At 40.9% G+C, this 25,512-nt stretch overlaps 2 protein-coding genes across 2 annotated transcripts in view; both read right to left on the bottom strand.

Annotated features, from left to right (window-relative positions):
- chsy1 (chondroitin sulfate synthase 1) overlaps nucleotides 1-16,315 on the bottom strand; it is a 57,539-nt gene extending 41,224 nt beyond the window's left edge. The window contains exons 1-2 of the mRNA XM_035156513.2: nucleotides 15,538-16,315; nucleotides 10,540-11,035 (exon numbers count right to left, since the gene is read on the bottom strand). Of these exons, the coding sequence (XP_035012404.1) occupies nucleotides 10,540-11,035; nucleotides 15,538-15,848 (807 nt within the window). The 5' untranslated portion in view covers nucleotides 15,849-16,315. The remainder of the gene's footprint in view (nucleotides 1-10,539; nucleotides 11,036-15,537) is intronic.
- A 3,613-nt stretch (nucleotides 16,316-19,928) lies between these two features.
- Nucleotides 19,929-24,972, bottom strand: selenos (selenoprotein S). The gene is made up of 6 exons (XM_035161588.2): nucleotides 24,727-24,972; nucleotides 23,975-24,106; nucleotides 23,190-23,296; nucleotides 23,024-23,113; nucleotides 22,288-22,360; nucleotides 19,929-20,572 (listed from the first exon to the last, which is right to left on the bottom strand). The coding sequence occupies exons 1-6, from the start codon at nucleotides 24,815-24,817 to the stop codon at nucleotides 20,493-20,495; spliced, it is 573 nt and encodes a 190-aa protein (XP_035017479.1). The 5' UTR covers nucleotides 24,818-24,972; the 3' UTR covers nucleotides 19,929-20,492.
- Between the last annotated feature and the right edge of the window lie 540 nt (nucleotides 24,973-25,512).

Here is a 25,512-nt window from a genome sequence, read left to right as displayed (position 1 = left end):
GTCTGAATGGGAGGTGGCACTGCTGCTTTCCTTCAATTCTGCCTTTACGCCAACTGATTCAGCCGTAAAGCACCAGTCAATCGGGGAAACCAAGTACATGAAAGAAAAGGTTACTGGATCCCTTCATGCACACATCGAGAAAAAAAAAAGAGAACAAAACAAACAAGTAAACTAAATAAAAAGTCGGTGGAATCTGAACACAAGAAAGATTCAGTCAGAGCTTTGTGTTTGTTCTCTGGGTTGTGTATCATACTTTTTAACACAAGTTACCTCACAGAAGAGCAGCGAGTAAGAAACCCCACGAACACATCAGGTAGGATGATCTGCACACTCCCTCAGTGATTAAACTCAGCACTGAGCATTATTGAGCCACATATTCAGGTTCTACACAGTGGCATATACCGTTTGTGAGGCTGATTGATTATTGAAGCCATGTTGGGTTTGTGTGGTCTGCCTCCTCTACCTCTATTCCCATTAGATGGATAATCCTTCATTGATCCTGATTCAGGTATTACAGTAGCCCAATTACACATTACACAATAAATACAAGTAAAACGGGGGGATAATAGTAAATAATAAAATCTAATACAATTAACTCTCTCTAGAACAGGGAGCAATGCTGATACTTTTGTAAAATTGATGCAGGACATGCATATTATTGAATTGCTCTTGAGCAGCTACAACAGTTGGCTTTGCATACATCTTGTCGGTATTTCCACCAGCACATACTGGACCACTGTACTGTAAAGCAAATATCGTCCAAATTGACCGAAAACAAGCATCATGTATTTAGCCTCTTTGAAATCTTGCACAATTTACAGTACAGTTCTGCAGGAATGGCAACACTGTAGAGTGTATGTACACAACTTGAGTTTGTTTGAGACCCTGTGAAACGGATGTCGTGTGTTATTTGATTCTGTGTCGAGTAGAAACATGAAGCCATGGAGTGAAATGTTGCAGATATTAATGGGTGTTTGCAGTAGCAGTAGCGGCAGAGTAGACTCTAACTAGCAGCTCTACATGGAGAGTCATGACAACAGCCTGCTCTCTGTTGTCGAGGACTTCTCGCCACCACCTTCGCCTACACCAGTGGATTTAACCGATGAATAGGACAGCGTAGGTCCTTGTGCAGCCGTTGGTAACTGGCAGAATTTAAAGTCACTGAGGAAGTAAAAAATTCAAGAAAGCATGATCATTGGACGCAGAGTGAGTGAACTCCCCTGGGTGCAGGATGAGTCATCAAAGAGTTGTGATTGGTTTACAGGAAGAAGAAGAAAAAAAAAAGATTTAGATGTAAAAAATACTATGATATTGATTTTTTGACATATATTTGGCAAATAAGAGATAAAAGAAGAATCACACACAGGATCACATTTTTCATTTCATGAAGTTTAATTCAAAATATGTTTTAACATTTGCTTTAAGGATTATTTAGTCCTTCCCTTGCATCCCTTCTAAGATTTAAGGGGAAAGCAACGCAGGGAACATGTGTATTAGATTAGATATGAAGCCAAGTGTAGCAGGCTGTGAAAGAGAGGCAAATTAATAAGAATATGTGCATATCAAAATGAGACAGAAAAGGGAGAAATGGGGGAAGCATTTAGTCCTGAAGAAAAGTGTCCGTAAGGCAGGAATACAATGGCTCTGTTGTTGGCAGAATGAGAGCGTATGCAGCACGTGCACAGTGAGTGGGTCGGCCGCAGGTTTGGCAGGCCTGCAGGCCACTCAGGAGAAATTAGGATTAGGGAGTGGACCCATAGCTCTCAGCAATGCAGCCTTGTGATTCCCATTAGCTGTGTTGGAGCTTGTTTTTCAGCTGGCATGCAGGGTGGTGATGAAATGGTCTCAGTGCTGCTGAGGAAAGCAGGCTACTGCTCACCTCAAGGACATTATCACCTCCTACAATAAAGTAGGCCACAGGGTCGCAGCAGGCCTCTGACACTACATCCATATTGTATGTAATATGCTGTGTTTTAAAATAAAATGATCTCAGTCCACATGAGTATTTTAGCTCCATATCAGTTATAATCTCCATCAATAATAACACAGCTGAAAACACGTACCATGTGACCATTAACGTACACTGGGCATGTGTGTGTCAGTGTAAACAGGAAACAGATTGTCTACATTGCAGTTAGTTGCTTAGATACAGAAAATACTATGAATGAGAAACAATAATGGTAAAGATAAGAGCAGGGATTTGGGTTTTGGACTTGCCAATCCTGACTGATAAGAACCATACAGGATATGAGCAGGGACTGGGTCATAGTTTTATGTCCCTGTTTCTAACATGCAACAATAACTTAACATTATTAGAACAAAGTCTTCTTAACAACTTTTATTGCATGTCTCAGCCTGTAGGACACTTCTTTTTATTCATGTATGTCTTCAACAAGTCTTGAACTGCAAGCTGCGGCACGCCAGAATGGTGTCAATAAATTCATCAACCCATGGCAGTTGTGACATCACAGGTCGGAGATGCTATGAAGCTTTTCACTACTTCTGTAATCCCTTTGACATCCATGCAGAAAACAGAAGAGCTGCGTTGAGTGGTGTGTGATTCATGGTTCGGTCAGAGAGGGGATGTTAGTTTCTTACGTCTCCCTGGAGTATGACTCGTGTCTTGAAATCATATTCTCCAAGAACAAGACATTTACAAGCACAGTCCTGGCAGAATGTGTTTTTTTTTGTCAGAGAGACATGTTATAACTCTGTCTGTGTGTATGTGAGCACACTCTGCTGTCTGTATATCTATTGTATATTCACGTGGGTTTTACCAGCCTTCATCAAAACGGAAGTGGGATAAAAATGACGAGATGTGTGGGAACTCGCGTCTTTGTGAGTCTGCTGACACACATCCTGTGATAAATAGTTACCCATAACTCCCCTCTGCAAGTTCACAACGATATTCATGTGCGTGTGCGCGCGCGTGTGTGTGTGTGTGTGTGTGTGTGTGTGTGTTTGCTTGTGAGTGTGTATTCACACTGGGCTTTATTACCAGGTTACAATTCATCGTATAGTACATTTTGGGGTTTTATTTATTATTTGATAATAGGACTAATGATCATCTTATCATTGATTAATCACTCATTAAACACTTACTTTTCATTTCCGCACTTTATCAATTCTCTCTGTAGTACAACACAACTGAAACAGAATCACTGTGACTGGAGCAACACGGGACTCAGCAAATTAAAAGTGACTAATTTACTGAGCTTTATTAATATGGATTCATTGTCTTTTTCTGGATGATGGTAATTAATAGATAAATGTATTACAGTGCTCTCAGAGGGCAGAACAAGAAAGGCACTTCGTGTGTTTAATCTTTGGCTGCAGCCTGTATGTTAATCTGACAGCATTCAGTTCAGAGAAGCCATGTTTGAAAAATACAGAAATGTTACAGGTCTGACAATGTCTACGAGATAATTCTGACATGAGCCCATCATGTTAAATTTCTATCCCCTTAATGGAACTAGTTGCATGTGTAAGGACTCTGGATTGACATCGCCTGAGTTGGATACCAAGTGAAAACACAGAGCTCATCATTCAAACGAACAAACAAAACAAGAGGTTACAATATAATACGGAGGAAGACACAATCTTTTTGTTGTTAAATATGATAGCCGCAATAAAGGCTTCCGCGGGTTCCAGTCATGGATTCTAGACCTATGAAATCTCTGCCTCATTAACTCAACCCCCCACCAACTTAAACGTCCCCATACTGCAAACCAGTTCTCTGCAGCTGGAGCCACACACAGCCTGCACTTCATGCTGCAGTGCTGCAATTCATGCTAATTCAGCACTCTGGCCTTCCGTCCCTGTTTATTTTTGAAGCGTAAGTGTAAACATTTATTTGCTCATTGGGCCTCGCTCGCGGGGGCCTACTTTTAGCACAACACAGGAGACTGAGGAGAAGCACACAGACGCAGGCCACAGGATGTCTGAAAATACACGAGGGTCACCACATGTTGGGCTGCCCTCCACAACAAGAAAGAACAGATGCATACAGTCCACAGATGCACACAGAACGGTTCATCCTCTAATTACTAAAAAGATAGTGATGAGGGGTGGAGACTCATATTGGCAAAAGAAAGACTGCCTACCAGAATGTCTCTGCGGATTGGCTAAATTATACCACAACTATCATACAGTCTCTTTTGTGCATGATATATTTGAAAAGCAATTCAGCATGAGCCAGATGTGGGGGGGACGAGGAGCAGGTGTCAAAAAAGGATTGTTCTCGACTTCAAGAGGTAAAACATGTTTCACACGGATCAGTACAACTACATCCGTATCTCACGAGGCGCTGTAACATAAACACATATCATCTAACGCAATAAAGCAGAGAAGAAATGACTGTTGGGTAACCTTCTGTCTGAAGAAATGGTGGCGTTTAAAGCTGTAGACAAGGTGGGATTTAAGACCCACTTTAAGATGGATGATGATCTGCCACTGGTGGCCACTGATTTTAATGTGTGGGAATATAGCTCCTTTTCAGAGTATATAAGAGGCCTGACCTTTAATTTGGGGTTCAGTATCTTTCCCAAGGACACTTTGGCATGCCGAAGGGGATCGAACCAACAACATTTGGGTCGACCCGCTGTAGCCCCTGAGCCACAGCTGCCAATCTGCCACTTATCTACTGTATGAGTAGAATAAATCAATGCAACATATTCTCTTTTCAAAAATATAGTATTTCTCCCATTTTTTTAAACTAACAAAATGTCTCAAGGACAATTACAGCAAATAAAATGCAAACTGCCACACAGGTTGAAAAGCCAAAGGCTCTAAATACCTGTCAACGAGAGATTTCAGTTTTTGGTTTTTATAAACATTTGCAAAACTGAATTAATATGCCTTAGTGGATGTTTGAGTGTAGACTGATGGGCTAAAATTGGAATTGAATCTAGAAAACAACTACAAAGCCACTTGAAGAGCACATCCTTCCACCAAGGCGTATGCCCTCTTTCGCAATGTTAAAGACAGTTAAAAGAAATTTGTGAATCATCCCCCTGAAATTGAATATTCTCCAAAAGTTAAATGTTTCTTCATTGGCTCATACCCACCCTTCCACCAAGTTTCAATAAAATCGGTTCAGTAGTTTTTGCAAACGGCAATGAAAACTTCACCTCCTTGGTGGAGGTAATAGTTTGAAAACCCCAGGGTGAAGCATGTTGAATTTTGTCTCCTTTTCTTTTCCATAACAATGGCTGAGGTTCATGGTTATTACAGTAACTATGGAAAACATGACTTGACAAAAAATTTATATGAAACACAAGCCAGTGGTCAGAACTTACAGTGGAGAAAAAACTTCAAGAGCCAACGGCTTCTCACGCTACAGAATTCTACTGAAAGTGACATCAAGAGTGTGTGACACAGCCACAGGCCAAACAGTTAGAGAGATAAGGGCATGTTGAGGCACTTTTCAGTGTGAGTGTGGGCGGCTGACTTCCTGTGCATTGGTCTAGCATTAGCAAGCATGACGAGACTAGAGACATAAGCCCTCTGAAAGCTGACACACTGAAACTGGAAAAACTATTTAAAAAAGAAAGAAAGAAAAACAAACTAAAATAGGCTTTCATGCATTTTTCTGCTGTGTGATTCTTGCCTGCAGGTCCCAACGTTCTTCTGACTAAAGCAATCAAACATGCATCGTGACTAACTTTCTTATTTCGAACATTAGAATCTTTCCTCAAAGCTACGACTCTGTCCTTAAATATATTTCTTACTAAAACATGATCAGAAACATCAGGTTTTACAGAATAATTACAATGAATAGCATCGTATTGTCTATATGGTATCTAGTTGTGTTTAAGCCACAAATGGGCTTGCTTTTAGAACATGCCAGGAGTGATAAGAGGCTGTCCAGTGTTGGACACGGACAGGGACACACACACACACACACACACTAGTGCACACACAGACACACAGACACACAGAAACAAAACAAGAGATCACTTACATTTGCCAGTAGACTTTCATACCACATTGCTCCTTCAATGTTTTCATTTAAAAAAATGTAAGGAGATCAACAAATACAAATTTGACCAGTCAAATCCTTACAGTGGAGAGAACTTATGAGACACAGCTGTTCGGACGACACTGAGCAGATGATTAAGCCGTGGCTGCAATCATTGTCAGTCACTGGTTAAAATGTATTGCATTAGTTGAACCAATCCACTTAAACACTGTGACTGGAGGCCAGTTAATGTCAGACCTGGTTTGGAAGACATGCTGTGCAGACATTACTAGTGTTTACAGCTGATCTGAACGGCCACACTCACAGGTGGATTAAAAAGCAGCCATCATAGAGAGATGGGGAAATTGGGATATCATTAAAAATGGGTATAATGGAACACATTTTCAGTCAGTCTCTCCAGGGAGTCATTCATAGTGTTGCACACGATAATACACATGAAGAGATTCACAAATAGCTGTCAAACACATGAAGAAAAAGGAAACCTCGAGAGAAGTTCAATATTTGGCACTTCTCTCCGCAGAGCTGGCCAATCTCAACATGAAGGGGCTGAGAATGTCGGATTTTCAATTTTGGAAACCGTGAGACAGACCACCCCTCCCTTATCTCACGCTATATTGGGAGGGGGTTGTCAAAGCTATCTGACCGTCTGATAAGCAGTTTGGTTGTGTGTTCACCCTGTAAAGAATGGCACCCAATCCAGTGTTGCCTGCCTCTCTCCAAATGCCTCTTGTCCAATGCGTGCTGGGAAAGGCCCTTCATAATGTAAGGATTTTACCAAGTTTGGTGACAGAACCAACAGGACTATTGTGATTCTATATTTAGAACTTGTCAAGCCGCTGCTCCCATGTTTGAGAAGAGATATTTTCATTCCCAACAACCCTCCATCATTACAGTGGGACATTGCTGCCATGGCAACAAGCTCATATAGCGCCCGCTGGAGGAGAAGAGGAATTTACAGTCACACTGTGGCAGGCCCACCACCCTCTACCGGCCCTGCGGCTAAAGATGTCCCACATGATCTCCATGGTCAACAGTCAGAGACAAGGACAATGATGATGTTAAATCTATCTGATTCTGTGCAGCATGTCATCTCCCTGTGTCTGGTCTGTAAGTGCTCTTCCTCTTTCTTGTCCCTTTGGTGACAAGTGAAAAGATGATTCAGACCCACAACAACAGTCCCTCATCACACTTCTGACCAGGAGATGTTGCAAAGAAAGGGGTTTCATGTATTGTGCGTACTGCTCTCTGTGTGGCAAACTAAGCTTGTCAACTTAAACTCAAACTGAAAAACTCTTGAAGCCCAACTACATCATGAAACTTAGACTGCAGTCATGGAATAGCAGTGGCAATGAAGGTCGGAAACTACTGATCGGTCTGAAAAAGAGGCTGAAATGACAACAAAATTCAATACAGCCCATCACATTCCAGAAGAAGAGCTGCCATTCATTTTATTCAAGGGTCAAATGAATCATTAAAAAACAACATTCTGAATCTGATTTACAGCAACACAGCATGCGCACAGTTCACTTGGTTTAAAGGATTCCCCAAATGTGTTCGTCATGATTGATGGCGACACTTTAGTGTCAACCACATCCTGCATGAAGGGAGGATGTCAGATATTGTGATTTAATCAACGTGAGCACATCAGTTTCCGTTACTCATACATTCCTCTGTTTCATCAGAACCAGTTAATTCCCACATCATATCAATTGCAGTGACAGAAATATGTCAATTAATGATTACTGAAATGAGATAAATAAATAAATATATATCAGATAATGTTGTTTACCTTATTTGAGAGTACATGTTTGTATTTTTGTTGTTCAATGCAAAGAACTCTGCATTTCCTGATATGCTATACCAAGTGAACTGATGAACCCTCTACATGCCTAAACATAGGGCTGGGCAATTAAGAGAAAATGTATCGAAAACCGGCATTTATAAACTCTTACCAACCTAATTTTGCTCACGACGGTTAATTTGGTTAATACTTTCCCCAATGTGAGCATTCATGAACTGTCGGGTTATAAAAAAATCTAATTAAATCATTAATCGTAATCAGGGTAAAAGTTTAAAATAATGGTGATATTGATTAGAAGTCATATCGCCCAGCCCTAAATAAACATAAGACATTAGTAGTGATATAAATTGTTGTAATGTGAGCTAGAGATCAGATTTCAGATTTGGATAAAATACAGTCGAACAGGGAGCTTTGTGCTCAAGGCTCTCATGACACATTTAATAAGCAGATCCGTCAGAAAGGAAGAGACTTTTATTGTTGTAGGCAGCAGTGAAATACTAATACAGCACCATCAATCTGCTCTTCAGTCCTGACTGTGATAGCAGCTCTGTCTCTCATTTTTATGAGTCCATTTAACATTTTATGATGGTTTTATTTTTATCCTGTGATTCTCCACCACATTAAGTGCCATGTAGAAAAAAAAACTGCATCCCGGCTTAACTGTTAACCTCAATATTTTTATGTTTGTCCCATAAAAGTGTTCATCGTTGTTTGTATAGCCACATTGGCAGTTTCAATTTAATTTGGACCACAAAGTGTTTACCCACGTCTGCATCTTTTTACTGTCTACATTCAAGGCATTAAGTTGAGAAAATCATGATTGATTCATTTACAGATCAGATCTTCTACCACCTCACACAGTCACTTCATTAGAGTCCCACATCACTGTATGTTTTGCATGAGCTTCAAAGGGCTGTGATTCTTGTAAGGAGCGGTCATATGTGCAACAGGCCTCCAGCAGAGCCAAGTCCAGACATGTCAGTGAACAGGTTAACACTCAGCCGGAGTACAAACAGAAACCCCTTCTCTGATGACAAGTCTCTTTTTTAACTCGTCGCAGCGTGTTGCCACCGATGTGGGTCAATCTGGTTAGTGCAGCGCTGCCTTAATAACTTTCCCTGTGGCCAACAATGACAACTCTCGCACGAGTCTCAACAATGACTGAATGCCATAAAATCAGCTGTCTGCTGAGTAACATAACTGAACGTAGAGTGAAACTTATAGTGAGGAAGAAGCCCCCAATGAGAAATCACAACTAATACACTTCACTCTTTGAAATGAACACGTCAGTTCAGGGTATTTCCATCCTTAACTCAAATCACACTGCATGTAGACTGATTTGAACTTAAGTTGCGTGTTTGTAATTGCACATGTCAGCAGTGTGTGTGCTCTGAAAGATTTATGTGTGGGCAATCAATCCATTAGAAAAATAAGATACGTGCGTGCATATATTTAAACAACACAAAACCTTGTTGTGTAAACATCACACAATAGTGCAGGCAGGACAACGTGTACCAGCCAATGGAATGCTTTTCTATAAACTGTGACTCAGTTAAAGGTCAGCCCACAGGTCAGGGCCGACATAGAGAAACAAGGATCACGATTACCTCACAGAGAACAATTGGTCAAACACTCAGTCACTCTGGGAGCAATCAGACACCTCGCTAAATATCTAAAGTGCCTAAAAATCTTTGCACAGAACCACTTTCTGCATGGCCAAAGACATATTTTATACAACAAAACAAATCTTTCAAGCTATATTAGTTCACCGTTTGGTAAAATGGCCCCCTTGAAGATATGCCAAATTAGCAGCCTCTGGTTAACTGCAGCGATACTGAAGAAACCGTGGTTTTGGCAAGTTCTGAGAACTGGCATATTTTTTTCTAATAATATTTAAGTCCCACTGAATCTAAAGAAGTGTATCTCAATCTACATTTGACTCAGACGTCATTCACTCCTGATATTAACATCTGTCCTAAGTGATCTGTTCACAAGTGGACAGCTCATTTGGTGAGGAAGATCTGATTGGTGCTGATTGGAGATGCAGTCAGGGCACGCTCTAGTGCCAGGTATGAACTTGACTTAGAGCTGTACTGTTGTGATCGGTTCACTCAGGACAGATGTTAATATCAGGTCTAAACATGAACCCAGTCTTTGTGTTCCAAAGAACTGGCTCTTGTTGAGACCACTTGTGATCGGATCTCACTTCACCCCTCTGTAAGCATATAGAGAGGAAGAGAGTGAGCAGAGTCAGGAGGGCGTCATGTGATGATCAGTGTTGATATTGTAGCAGTGGTAACAAACAAATTAACATTTTAACTGTAGCGGGTCAGAGATGTCAAGTGAGCCGGTGTCAGTTTATGTCTGCGAGTAAGAGAGAAATACACAACAGACAATGGACTGAGCCAATCACCAATAGACGATATATTGTGTTCCAAGAAAATCAGAGATGCAGACACTACTGTGACGTATATGGTGACTTAATGACCTGGCTCAAAAGCAGCTCACTGCGTTGTGTTGGTAAGCAAACAAATAAGCAACTATGACCAACTTCCACATGTTCCCTCTCACCTTACAAAGTTTATTTGGTCAACTCACCCCACGCCCCCTTTCAACTCACAGTTTGAACGCATTTCGTGCTCAACAGTCCCAATTTCAACATCAGTGTCATCAAGTCTTTCATTTTGTTGGATTACAGTTGGATGTGGAGTCAACGACATGAAAAACATGATACAAAAACCAAATAAAACCATCTTACCTCATAGGACCAGACACACTGGACCCCGGCGAATCTCCTGACACACCGTCCCACCTCCACATCTTCATGGGTAGTGTACATCTCCTGTAGACACTCTCGGATGTGGGGCACCATCCTCTTGAGGACCTCGCGGCTCATGATGACCCCTGGCCCCCCCATGCAGAAGTTCTCCCCAGGCTCCAGGGCCAATTTCCCCAGCTCGTCCCGGGCCCCCATGCCCGTTTGGCCGAGAAAGATGGCTTCGCTGCTGTTGAGGCTGCGCAGGAAGCTCTCCAGCTTCTCGCTTTTGATGTAGACATCGTCATCAGCCCTCATGAACCACTCGTACCTGTCCAGATAATGGTCGTGCATGTACTTAAGCATCATGAAGGATTTCTTCTGGGGTGGGTACGAGTCATCCACATTCCGCAGAGCCACGATGGGAATGGGTATGGAGGTGTCAGAGCCCTCACTGGAGAAGAACTCCACATGACCTGGTATTGATTGTGCCCAGGTCCTGTGAAAACAAGACAAACAAATACACGTATGGAGTCAAAAAAAAGTTCAAATAAACAACTGGCATAATCTGTAACATGCAATATCCCACAACAATAACCCCCAAAACAGACACAAACATTGAATACTCAAGTGGTCATGTGCATATTACCGTACAGATTGCACGGTCAAAGATTCTGGACAATGTCATGATTAAATTTACGTGACACAGACCCCTCGTCAACTAGACACAGTAATGTTTGCACTGTGATTAAATGCATGTGGTGTTGATGTTACATTACAGAAAACCTGGTTATTGTTGAATTTACAGTTACAGAAAAGACTGCAAGTAGGGGTGGGCGGTATTAAGGGTATAGAAAGTACACCTTGAATTTCGATCTAAATGGATTTTTACAGAACCACGAAGACCAGTAGAGCCCTCACAGATCTGAGGTTGAGATGACAATCCTTTCTATCAAACCCCTTCTGGAAAATAAGGAAGTGTGGGAATAAGAATAAAAAATAAAAGAATATACCCATGCTGCATTAGGCCTGTCCAATATAATGATGCAAATGCAATGACGTTAGAAAAACATCTCATCGTTTCATATTATGCTCTATTTGTTGTGCCTCTTTACAGCAACATTTTTCATCATTTGAATAACACTTCCACACAACCCAGATGTAGGGAGTGAATATGCATGAAGATTACACAAAGAAACATGGAGGAGAGTGAGTGACTGAGCGTGACACAGAACATAGTCATTTTGAACAGGAGAAGGACCAGTCAAGACAAGAAGTCTGGAACTAAAAGAGGAGCGGCTTCTGTCACATGGATGTGGTTTGGGTATATTGAGTCTGACACAGAAAGGAAAACTGTACTTGTAAATAATGCCTCAGACTGGTCCCCACAACAGACCGAAAACAAAACTAACCTCTCTTACCACCTCGACAGTATGGACAGATCCTATGGACAAGAGACACTAAACAAACCCCAGACTCAGACACTACAGGAGGGGTTTGTCAATCAAACATGTGACAAAGAGTCATGGAAGGAGATGATAACAACTTGACCAACAATTACCATTTGTCAATGCACTTCCCTCTTACCCCACATGATAATTCCATTAAAACCTAAAATTAGCATTCATTAAAGCAAAGCTATCCGTATAAGCACCGGCTGCGGGCCAAACAGCTGACTGCTCATTGAAGTATAGCTGGATACTTTACTATATTAATTATTGATTCTAATAAAATAGTTGTGATTAACGCTTTACTAAGCATGTACATTTTAAGACCACTTCAAACCCACACAAGCATGATGACAGAGACACATACACATGCCTGCCTGTCTGTATCAGTCTCGCCCCCACATGCTCACGTTGAGTGTCTGTGTGTGTGCGCGCTCAGCTGAGAGGTTATGTCGAGAACAGAGTTTTCTTCAGTGTTTGACAAATATTAGCAAAATAACCTACGACAAACACATAATGAATTGGATTGATTGCACAGGGAGGGGACATATTCATTATAAGAGCCACATCAGAAAACAGGTTGCAGCAGTTTGACAATCGCACATTAAAAATAGTCCACTAAAAGCTGCATTTTCCATACACACCACACACGTTAATGGGCTTAATGAATGAACAAATTAATGAATTATGTCTATTTTCATTGCGCTTTTAACAGCAGAGCCATCTCTAGGATGCCCTGCAAACGCACAGTAAAACAGACAATGTTGTCACAGTAACAGGCCTCTGGCATGTGAGGAAAATGTAGCTGTGCCTCAGCCTCACACTCATTTTACATTTTGAAATTCCCTACAATGCTTCATGTATGAAACAAAGACATGACCAAAACTAGTTCAATCTGAATCCATTACAACAAATCCAATTATTGCACTCTAGCCTATTCCAGTTGCTGTGGATGGAATGTGATCTAACCCGAAGTGTCCTCTTTTTGATCAATTTACTACTTTTATTGTAAAACTTTAATAGAGAATTGGTTGTTAGGTGGCACAACTGATTGTCATCAGATTGTATCTTTAAAAATATTTGTTTGTGCCACCCCACCTGACAGTTTTTTTAGTGGTGAAGTTAAAAATACTGTTAAAAAATGGATTTAAGCTGTTTGAAAAGATATTTAACAAATGACACTTGTTTAAACACATTTTTAAGACTAAAAAATATGTATTACATATATTGAAGGACTATCTCTTTAGAAGTTGTATAGGTAAATTGTATTTTTTGCCAATGACCATTTATGCAAACTAATGTAAGATGTCATGAATCATGTTTAAAAATAAGATATGATGTAATGGATATTCCTGCAGTAATACACACGAGTTTCCACATGTTTAAAGTTTTGGTTGAGAACACTGTTGTTGAGTAATTTTCTCCTGAGTAACAAAGTGATTGGTCCGTCTCGTATCATACCTGCACACTGCTCATATAGAGCCAGAGTTGGTTCAATAGATTCACATGATCTCAGTCGCAGTTTTTTCGCAAAGTTAAATCAAATAAAACATGGGATTAAAAACATGTTCCTCCGTAAAATTACCATTTCTCACTAATTAAGAGTGTATTGATGTTTAGAGAAAAAAAATAAGACAACTGTGGCATGTGAAGGTGTCCATACATAAATAAATAAAATAAAGTTGAATGGGTCTTCATTACAAGTGTTGAGTGGTCTTAAATATGAATAGCTATTTACAGAGTGTGTGGGCTAGAGAACACAAGAAGATGAACTCTCTTTTACAATAATTCACATGTTTACCAGTCAAACACACAATATGTGTAACAAATTGGGGCTGTCACAGACACATTTTCTATTTAGGGAATGGGTGGGGGACACTCCCCAAGACCCCTCCAAAGTGACTGCCCTGTTCTCAGTGTTATGTGAATCTGGTGGAAACCCAGAGAAAGACATTCACTGGACAATAATCTCCTGCACAACATCAATGGAGCTGTTGGCATCAGAGTCTTGAAAGAAGGTTTAGGCCTAAATCCAAATCGGTAGAGCCCTTAAAGGATTATTCTGGTGTAAACAGTACCATGTACCCTCATATCTGCATGGAAACAAATTGCAGTTCTTTCAATTTATATTTATATTTTGTGAAATCACAATTATCCTAACTCCTTGAATGGAACAACACTTTAATGGAGATCAGACTAGGCTTTTGTTATCAGACATTCCAGCTGAATGCCTTTTCTGCAAAGCCCTCCACCAGCGTCATGACCAGAAAGCCTGACCTGAACATGAAACGATTTTCTAGTCATGTTCTACACGGAGACTGAATCGCTAACCTTGTTTCTGTTTGTTTTCCAACACAGTACTGTGAAACTAAGGAGCAATAAACTCACATTTGACTCACACCATGGATATCTGCTGCTCTAAGTTGTACTTTGATATATTTTTTATACGGGAGACACCAGTTTTTTTAGGAGGCTTTAACATGTATCATTAGTGCAGGAGTAAAAAATGACCAGTCTGAGGCCTGAGGTCCCACGGCATGTTCAGTGGAAATGTCAGAATGCCTGATTGAGTACTGATTGAGTACAACTCTGATTCTCTTGGGGAAGCTGTTGAAGTGAGAAGGTTTGAGAAGCCCTGGTTTGGCATCATTTTGCCTCGGCAGACCTGTAGTCCTCATGTAGGACCACAAGACCCAATATACTATCTTAGCTGCACAAGAACAGAGATGACACTTCACAGGTCGCCCAGCTCAACCTCTCCCAGTTCCACTGACCAGCCAGTAGGTCAGTTAGTACAAACTCATTATGTCCAGCTCTGGTCAAAGAGCTCCATTATGATTGTGCAAGTAGTCATTGAGAAAGCTATCAATTAACAGTTGCTCTAACAATCAATTCATCTTTTTAGTCATAAATCAAGCTGGACTTGGACTGTCAAATAGAGACTGAATATATTTAGATTAGGGACAAGACAAAATCTCAAAGGCATTGGATAGAATGGTGCAGCGGCAAAAATATAATAGATACAAAAATGTGGGGTATATGGTTGGAATATTTCACTCAGGGTTAACATCGAGTATCTATATCTAATTCCTGGAGTTTATATATGCTGTGATGCAATATAAACAATATACTTTTAGGTTGAGTTATTTTTATTCACTTAAATTTGATATTTTTTTATTTAACAATTGAGAATTTGTTAAATATTGGCACAGCCTTTTACTTTTACCTCTGTAATTCTTAGGTGGATTTCCTGCCCTTTGTGTTAAAATCTATCGACAAATAAAGTTGAATTGAATATCTTTCATGACAGTGCACAGTGTACCTGGTACTGTCACACTGAGGGCACTGTAGCACTATCCTTAAACGTCTTTTCTCATGAATTCCCTCTGAAAGGAAGAAACCCTGACTGCCAGCGGTGTGCAGCACTGGAGCTGCCCGCTAGCTGCCTGATCGTTTCATCGACGTCCCTCCAGGTGACTGAGTGACGGCCACACGGACACTGCTGGACCGTTACCTTCCACAGAGGAGACATGATCCCCGACACACCACGTACCTGTGCGCTGCCACGGCCCGGCTGTTCAGGTACTTCTGGGCAGTCATGACCCCGACGAACAGGAAATTGTTGGACCTGGAGCCAGGTTTCTCGGTCGCCGGGGAACCGTTATCCTGCGGTGGCCATAACACTCCGCCGTATTCCTTCCTGAGAGCCCCGTTAAGCCCGCAGCCGGCGGGGCTCGCCTTCCGCTTCTGTCCGGCTTTCTTCAACTCGGTCGCTTTGGGTAAAATGAGTCTGGAAGCCAGAGTGAACCCGACCACCAGCCCCAGCAGAACACTAAACCATGCTCTTCGGCTTCGACCTGCCATTCCCCAAAACTTCACCAGCTCGCCGTGGATCCCCGCTGTGTCCTAAACAGCGGAAAAGACACTAACCGGTGAACTGAATTCAAAAACTCAATAAATGAACGACAGTAACGCAACAGGAGCGGATCGGTAGAGCTGCCGTGTCTCCAGAAAACCGGGCTCACACACACTCTCTCATGGTAGAAAAGCCCTTTTCTTCCAGTTGCCTACGTAGCATCACAGCAGTCTCCTTGAAGCCGCCACCTGAACCGCTCTCCCACCGTCGCCCTGCCCGCTGCTCATCAAACCGCCCGTCGGGCTCCACCATCGGCTCACTTCAACGCCACTCGACAGACGCACCAGCTCTTTTCTTTGCCTTCAGCAGCGGCCCCGTCTTCGCCATATTTCGCCGTCGGAAGGATTCAGACTGTCCTGATCGCTGCTCGCGAAACGGTTTAACGTCGAATTGACCCAACGGCATTTCCGTAGAAGCGCCCTGACTGGCTGGCTGCGTGAATCCGCTCCAACCATTGGCCCCGCGCTGCTGCGTTCAAGGGGTGTGGGGAAATTGTCCAACACTGGGTACATCTGCCACACGATGGTATTTCTGAAAACTGGAGGTGCTCTCTGTGACAAACACAAAATCATGTATATTGATAACAACATCAATACCTCAGCAACAACACTACCACAACCAATGATAAAACATGCCAATGGTGTTCAAACCACTAGTTTTGGGACTGTAAAAATATTGTGAGCAACTACAAATCCAGTCAAATGCAGATGATTCGGATTGAGATAGTTCTAATTTCTTCTTTTTAACTGTATTCATTTCTAATGTTACTTTAATCATCCAGCAAGTCCAGAATGTATTATTCTTGGTCACTGATCAGTACTACGCCCCCAGAAAACTACAATAGAAAGCAGTATTACATAATATCCACAATCAATACAATTCAGAGCTGTTCTATTTAACTATTTGCTTCTTTACTTGAACTAACTTGTTGGCTAAATGATGGATTAACGTCACACGAGCGACCACAAACGTAGCATGGCTCTCAGCCTGCTCTCTAGTCTCGAGCGCCCCCTTGTGGTTCCCATGGTTTTCATGCTTTTCCCCCTTGATATTATAAGCATGAAAACTAACCCTAACCATACAAACACAAAACCTTTAACCCATCCGATTAAGTTTTGATGTTCACAGGGTTGGTCTGTGATTGTCATATATATAGTGTACTTCCTCTGTGCGCACGCACACACACACACACACACACACACACACACACACACACACACACACACACACACACACACACACACACACACACACCTTAACTATCACAACTAAATGCCTAACACAAAAACTTAATACAATAATCTATTAATATTGGTAAACAGCAAAAATGCCATTCAATAGTTCTGTTAATTTTCTCAAAATGGAAGCCATCCATTAGTGGTGACAAACCATTGTCTCATTTTAGTTTTTGTGTCTCTAAATTGAACCCAGATGAAAAAAGACCTAAACTTTTTAAAATGCTTAAACTCATTAGGTGTGTCGAAACAACTGACAAGGAAGTCTCTGACAAAATATTTTGTACAATCAAGACTGTTCAAAGTGAACCCAGAGGAAATGCCGGGTATACGAGGGGATCGCAAAGTGTGGAGGCTACAAAGACTACAAAGCAGCTGGGACTCTCAGAGTAGGTGGATTACCACCATCACCTGGACTGCTATGAAGCAGCCAACTGCGACAAATTGTGGGTTATACTCATAGGAGCAGCAGGGTAAGTACACATCAAGTATGTGTTATGTGTACCACGTGTTGGCATTTCTCACAAGTGGGTCTCACTTGTCTGCTTACCTGTTGGCACGTGTTCAACATTTTCAACCTGGTGGTATTACACATTTTCTCCTTGCATACAAACGCAATAGACTTGAATGATTTTATTGCCACCAACAAGTGTTGTGCATGTATCCAAAGCCTAATATATCTTAATCCTATGTGCATGGCTGTCCAATAACAATCAACATTACATCAATGAGCCTGTCCATGCACTGTGCGAGATGTTTATTCATCACCATAAACACAAGCTGGAGTTCATTTCATTCCTCACACACACCGTCCTGCTGCCAAACACACTCAGTATAGAACATGTGGATTAATCGGCTTCTGAAAATTAGTGTCCAGTGTTTTATGTCTTCATTTTCAGAGTTTCAAACATGTCACTGTTCTCCCAGTTCATCAGTTTGTTTTCCAGCTTTGAAACCTTGCAAATTATGTAGTGTTGGAGAAACACTGTAAAAAGAGAACTGCAGTTTTGAAGAAGGAAAACTTAAATTCAAAGAATTGCCTGCAGAGACAACATTATGCAAGGCTTCAACACATAGTTTCAGTCATACAAAATACTTTTATTAGATTTCATGCTTTCAAACACAGAGTTTCAATCTTTCTTACGTTTTGGAATATAGTATTTTTTTTATTAATCCCATAAAAGGTCTGTGTACAGAAAGACACAGACAGGGAAGTCAGCAAGTATTGAGACCGATAGACACTTTGCTTCTGATTTGTTTGCGTTTTTTATCTGATGAAACTGAAGAGGATCAGTTTCATACATCTTACATACATGTTAATTTAGTAAGAAAGATATAATAAGTCTACTTACGCCACTGTGCCATTCAACTCTGACAATCTGGGTTCTTATTAATAAAGGTTATGCCATTTAAATTGCTATAATATTAAAGATCCTTTAGTTGAGTTGATCATAGCATGTGTTAACTTGACTGGCTCCCAGTAACATGAGCCTCACCACTGGAATGAACTGTAAAATAAACTGAAGCTACAGACACTCATTCATCCAAGAGGCTGTCACCATTAATAATATCTGTGATAGTGATAGTGATTTGTACAGTATGTCTCCAGGTCTTTGTGCATGCACTCAGTACAACACACATGACATCTTTATTTTATTTAGCTTCGAGCCAAAGAGAGAAAGCTGAACTCCTGTCCTGGAAAACCTGAGCCCCCAGATTACACAACCATTCTTAACTCTGTCCTTTCACTCCACATTGGGCTTCAGTGTGCCAGATTCAGAAACAAACCTGCACTTAATTTAACTATCACAAACTATTTGACACAATGAAACTGGAGCTTTTTGCCTCGAGCCACAGAGAACAGTCAGTACTCCTCCACTGAAATACCGGCTTTTAGGCCTGCTGGGAAATAATGAGGATCTTAAAATGAGCTTTTATTACTAATTATAGCCCCCTTCAAGACAGGCTTGAGGCCTTTATCATTTCAGTAAATGTTGCAGGTTTAGACACAAAATATCAGGTATATTTTGGTTTCAGTGTTCAACACACACACACATTCTATTTTAGTGACATTGGCACAATGCATTCACTAGCCCCTTACCCCAACCTTAACCATCACAACTAAATGCCAAACCCTAAACATAATTCTAACCCTAACCCTAAAACCAAGTCTTAACCTTCAAACAAGCCTTTGAACTTGTGAGGACCAGTCAAAATGTCATAATTAAATGCTTGACCCCAACCTAATTCTAAACCTAACCCTAAGTTTTCACTCTCAAACAGTCCATTGAAATAGGGACAGAGAGTGAGGACCAACAATGTCAAGATTTCCTCACTCTGTAAGGTGTAGGCTCATCATGGTCCTCACAAAGATATCTGTGCAAGAATCCACAGTTAGACAACTGCTAACTTGTAATCATAAGTGCAAAAATTACTGCCAAATTTCAGAAAAATCTGCTTTGCAAATGTTTTATGAGAAAAGAAAATGCTCTCAACATGTTTATCAGATCTGAAGGAACCAGACGATGTAAACTGTAACTTGTTCACAAGACAAGCCCACTGGGCTCCTGTAAACCATCATAAACATGGGGCCTGTGTGCCCCTGAGAATCTGGAGCCCCAAGGCAGTTGCCCACTTTGATGTTATGCGTTCACAGATCTTAGCCTCAGCTCCACTTCCTGGATAAATTCACTTTAACTAAAGCTTACAAAGACTTTATAAAAGCCCCACAGCATGTTGCACCCTCATCCCACCTTCAGGTGTTCAGAGAATCTCAGGTGGACACACTCAAACTCTTTGTGGACATTTTTATTGCAGAAAAATGTGTTACATGATAGATGTACCCTCCTTCCATTTACATTGATCAAAAATGTAACTATATAATCTGAATCTAATGTTGCGTATAACTAACAGTGCCCAACAGCTACAGCTGCTGTAGTAGTAGAAACTGTAAAGTTATGTTGTTACACACTTATTAAAATATATCAGGCAGCACACAGACTGTAAACATCTTCAGCCAAACCAGGTGGTTAAAAACCATTTACAGGTTAGGCTTCATTACAAGCTTTCAACTCCATGATTCATTTGAAATTTAAAAGTTATAATCCAAGATTATCTTTGATGCTAAACAATACAGCAGCACAGAGATCAGAGTAAATAACAGTGATGAGAATCAAACAGGAGGAAATCAGGCAGGACAGAAGGCATGTGCTGTTAAAATAACGCTAACTGAGCAAAAATCTTCATGTAAGTGTGGGTTTAATAACGTTGTCAGCTTGGTTCAATCAGCCTGTGTGCACATCAAGAAGGTCAGAGGTCAAAGGTCACGCAGACCTAAGTCTCTGACCTTCTTTAACCTCATCCACCAGATGACGGCCCTCTCCGGCCGGGTCTCCAGGCGCAGGAGCCTCCTGCTTCTCCAGAGAGGGGGTTGTAGCCTGAAAGAGACACAGGACAACAGAATGAAAAGAAAATGGGGTAGGAGACACACACAGAAGACAAACACAGTCATTATTTAAGGGTTGGGGTTATTTAAACGACTGGCATTAGCAGAGGGTGTAATCAGTTGTTTCAGATACAAAAACATCATCCAACAATATCACCTGAATAATTTTGCCTTTGCTGACCTCTAGTGGTTTAACTCTTCATCACGCTTCAGGGACATAGACGTGTACTCCTAGTGAGTCAGTACACTGTGACATCACTGAATTAGCCTTAAAACTCACCCAGGGCAGAGAGACACTGCTGCTCAGTCTGGTGTACAGAGTGCAAGTTTATGAATGGAATTTAACTTCCCTCCATTGCCACTGGATTAAATTGCTTTTGCAATATGGTTTGGACCAGAGGGTGATTTTTTTTAGCTCGCCCGCCTTCAATGAAGGCCAAAAGGAAGTCTCCAAAACAATCTGTCCAGCTCGTTGTTTTGTCAACGGTGACAGGGAAAACCTGATACTGAAATTCCTCTGGATTTGAAAGAAAAGTAGCTTTATTACATAACATTGGAAAATCCAGCGCAAGTCTAAGGAGGGTGAATGCTTTTTGCCCCTCTGTTTTCTCTCTAGTTTTGAAAATAAATGCAGGTCTAATCCTACACAGGTGACCTCCTTTTAAGAAATGCCCTCTTTCCAGCAGTGAAAATCACTTTTCACGGTCTTCATAGCCCCCCCCCACCTCTCTTTCTCTCTCTGTCTGTCTGCTTGTGTGCTTGTAGTGGATGGGCAGAGGGGGACATTTAATTATGTGATTGGGAAAATTAAAACTCCAGGACAACAGAAGGGGAATACAAAGTATGGGATGCATATTTGATAATTTACATCATATAAAATATGTAATTTATATCGTTTAAAATCATGGGGGGAGAGGGGGGAGCTGGCTCATTAGCATTTAAAGGAACAGGCACTCAAAACAGGTCACTCTGTGGAGGGCTGTTTTATACAGGGTAAAAAGGGTGCTGTTTTATATGATCCTTGTGGTATTTTGACCAAAGTATGTTACAGACATTTCATTAAGACCCCAAGGAACCATATCAACTTGTGGTAAAATGGGCATGCTATGTCCCCTTTAAGGTGATGTTTGAGGAAATAACCAGGTCAATAAACTGTCTGTTAAAAGAGGAAAACACAGATTAAATGGGTGGAAGCTGGAACTTATTGTTGGTATAGAAACAGCAACATATTTTGAATTGGTACATGGTCCTTTACATTAAAGCACATTGTGTTGAATCACAGGGCATGTACGGTTTTCTTATAAATGAAAAAACTGTATGAAAAACAAAAAGTAGGAACTAGCAACATACAGTATAACTAGCACCTCTTTAACCTCAGTATTTCCCCATCATGAGTTACTGTGGTGATTCGCTCTTTCCACACAGGTTGACAACTTGTGCATTTTAAGCATTTACACTGATCCCTCAAAAACTAAGGTCAGAAACTAAGTTCAGATGATGAACTCAAACATCTGACAGTCAGAACAAAATATCAGCTTCTTCAAATGTACGCAATCTTGGGACAGTGGGGATGATAATATTGTCAACGAACTGGCCAATTTCCATCTGTGCAGAACAACAACATAAGAAAGAGCTTACTGGAGCTCTCCCTCTCTTTAACATTTCAAGCTCCAGTGTGTTCCAGCTGCTGTCCTGTGAAGTACATACCAGCACTGCGAAGTGGCTTCTTATCCGTCGTTGGTTTCTGCGCTGTGGTTGATGAGCTGGCCTCTTCGGTGGTCTGCAGAGAGATGTATTCATCAGATACAACAGTGGGGGACTCACATCATGACCGCACTGATGTGTGAGATTGAAGTTGACAACCATAAAACCCTTTGATCATCACTTTTTTATACTGAAGTGAAGTATTCATTTTACAGCAGAAACAGGTACATCATAAAGTACATCAGTGTATTGTTCTGTTTCTAAGACCTGATTCAGGACTAAAGGTGGCAGGGCTTTTGAAGTCCTCAGCTCTGAGGAGCCTCCCTGAGGATCTGTAGCTACAGAATCAGCAGCATATTTTTAAAGTAATTAAGCCTTTAATTGATCCTAATACACAATTTTCTTACCGACATACTGCCTTATCTATTGAATGAATTTTGTTATTGTTTTAATTGTATTTTGATGTTTTATTTCTGTATAATTTTATTTCCTGAGATTCCCTGACATGTCTTTATCCTGTTTCAACCATGTAAAGAACTTGAGTGCTGTATAAATTATTGTTATTATTACCTCTGTATCCAACTGAAAGGTGAGATAGTTTTCATTATGGTCTGTTGTGTGGATGGTAATCAAAGGGTTTGAAAATTAAGAATTCTGTTTGATAATGTTGAAGTGAGCGAGGCCTCAGATTAAAGAACCTGCTCTAACAAAGTTACAGATCATTAAAGTGGAAACTCACCTGAGGGGGTTTGGCATTTCCTTTGTAGCTTTTTCCCTGTTTCATGCTATCCCATATCTCTATCTTCTGCCTCCTCTTCTCTTCTTCTTGCTGTTTGAAGAATACAATGAGTTAAGGTCCATCAGTTCAACACAACATCATCATCATCTCTCTTTCACTACTGCACCTGTTTCTGTTTTTCTTTGAAGAGGACTGCCTTGGCATCAAGCTCCACTTGCATCTTTCTCCGGGCTGCTTCCATGGCCTCTTGTCTTCTTGCCACAAACGCAGAATCTTCACAAACAAGCACACAAAAACACATAAAATTGAGTCTTTACTAATAAGCAGTGAATCCCTTTGAAATAAACCATTGACATGTTCCACAGATGTAACAGTGGTGCAAATCATCAGTTTATAGATGCAACTTTGATATTCTCTAAAACAAGTTTTAAGTACAGTAAGTGTCACAGGCAGACATCAGGAAGGGACAACTTGTTCAGAGGGGAAGAAGTGAAAATCTACTGTAAATAATGATCATAATATAATAATGAATGAGATTTGTTCAGTCATGTAGATGTGCACGTGACCACCTGAAGGAAGAGACCCACTCAATTGGAAGCCTCACGGTAAAATAGATTTTTTTCCAGAGGAAGACGAGTCATGTTGCAAAAGACTCAGGCAGTATGAACATGGAGAATGGGTTACAGGCACTGAAAACTGAATTAACATACCTTAGGCGGAATGTTTACTGATTCATATGTATCCAAACAATATCCACACAGCAGGAAGTCAAAATAGATTTTTGAAACTATTATAAAGACTACTGCAAACACGCTAAAGTTATATTTACATATTTTTTTATATTCTTTGACCCTACATTGTACATGGAATGCTGTTTTGATTTACTTACATTTGACCAATCAGACCTTTTGGCTTTGTACCTTTATGTATCACATGATGTGTGGTTCTCACCTTGTGGTGTTGCTGGGGTGGAGCTCTGGGAGCTCTGGCTGGACCTCTTCTTGCTCAGGTACTGGATGAGCAGGTAGCCCAGCACAGACACCAGTAGCAGATACCAACCATACTGGGACAGAAGCTCTCCCGCTGTTTTTGTACATGAGGAGAAAACACATTAGATGCATATTAATCAATATTAATATTACAACTAAGGTTCATATCTATAAAAAGAAACTGGGACGATAAAAACTACAGCATGAAAATCTGAGATGATAATTACTGACCTAATTAATTAAACATGCAGGATTCTAACTAACATATATCATATCAGATATATGTAGTTTATTAAATATGAATATCTCTGATATATCACATTAGAAACATGGTTTAATGGTCCATATATATATATATATATATATACACACACAAACATCATATTAGGACACAGACATACATGTTTACATACGTATACGTACATATATGTATGGGTATATATGGCTGTGTATTTAAATAGATACAGTATGGTAATATGGACACATAGATACACATACAAAGACATGACTATTTTAACAGCTAGCTTCACACTGGGAGACGAGCTGCCATCAGCTAACAGCTACTTCAGCTTGCAACTGGTGTTTGTCTCCATAAGCTGTGCTAACTATCAGCATGCTGTTGTTTACGATAACTAAACCACTCATCGGTTCGCTAAATCTGAAGTTATGTCCGGGCAGCAGTAAACACAGTGTTCCGGTCTAGTGTGAACTAACCCGTCAGGCTCAGTGAAGTCAGATCCTGGTTCTTAGGCGGTTCTTTCTCCACGTGATATCCTCCCTCATCTGTGATCTCCACATCATCCATCTCGCTAACTCTCTCTCTGTCGTATACACAACGTTATCCGCTCTTTGGTCACTTGTGTTATGGACAAGTCCCCGTGTCCACCATATTTGATCGAACTAAAACAGAGGAAACGTGACGTGGTCAGTTTATACTTGCTACATTTCTTCTTCGAGGATTGTTGACGGTTGTTATATCTGTTAAAGGCGTTTTACCGCCACCTACAGGACTGGAGTGATGATCAGGCGACTATCAGGGACAAATCTTTAACTCGGGCTGCGAGCTGCACTGTGAGGGCCCGACCACTTGCGATCTCGGGACCTGATGCGGCCGCGAGGAAGAGCGAACAGGGACTTGGCGAAACGTCTACGTGTGGTGTGCGTTTTGTGCATCGCGGGAAGGATAAACACGTCACTTCCTGCCCGTAACCCCGTGTGGTCTATGTAAATCGAATTAAAGTTGTAAAACGAGGCTTACCTTCTTTTGGCAGTAAGCGATGCTATCACTACATACAGACTAACTCTTGTTTCTCTTCAGATCGTATAAATCTTTCACCTTTGCAACAATCCAAAGACATCAAAGGAATCTATGACCACTGACACTGCGACATTAAATCAAACTGACAAGGATGGGTGGAGTTAAATATGAAGTCACAAACAAGTGCTATTTTTTCAGCTTAACCTTTGGGTTGATCTGATTTACGTTCAAATACTACACGT

This window comes from Hippoglossus stenolepis, chromosome 1, assembly GCF_022539355.2.
Source record: "Hippoglossus stenolepis isolate QCI-W04-F060 chromosome 1, HSTE1.2, whole genome shotgun sequence".
In the NCBI taxonomy this organism is placed as follows: domain Eukaryota; kingdom Metazoa; phylum Chordata; class Actinopteri; order Pleuronectiformes; family Pleuronectidae; genus Hippoglossus; species Hippoglossus stenolepis.
This window is presented reverse-complemented; position numbering and strand designations above follow the sequence as displayed.

Bases quoted from the DNA above. Each gene is read 5' to 3' on its own strand.
- selenos (XM_035161588.2), bottom strand. From the start codon at position 24,817: ATGGATGATGTGGAGATCACAGATGAGGGAGGATATCACGTGGAGAAA. The intron at 24,107-24,726 runs GTTAGTTCACAC...GTACAAAAACAG, and splicing joins GACTTCACTGAGCCTGACGG to CGGGAGAGCTTCTGTCCCAG. The intron at 20,573-22,287 runs GTATGTACTTCA...TGTCTCTTTCAG, and splicing joins GAAGCCACTTCGCAGTGCTG to GCTACAACCCCCTCTCTGGA.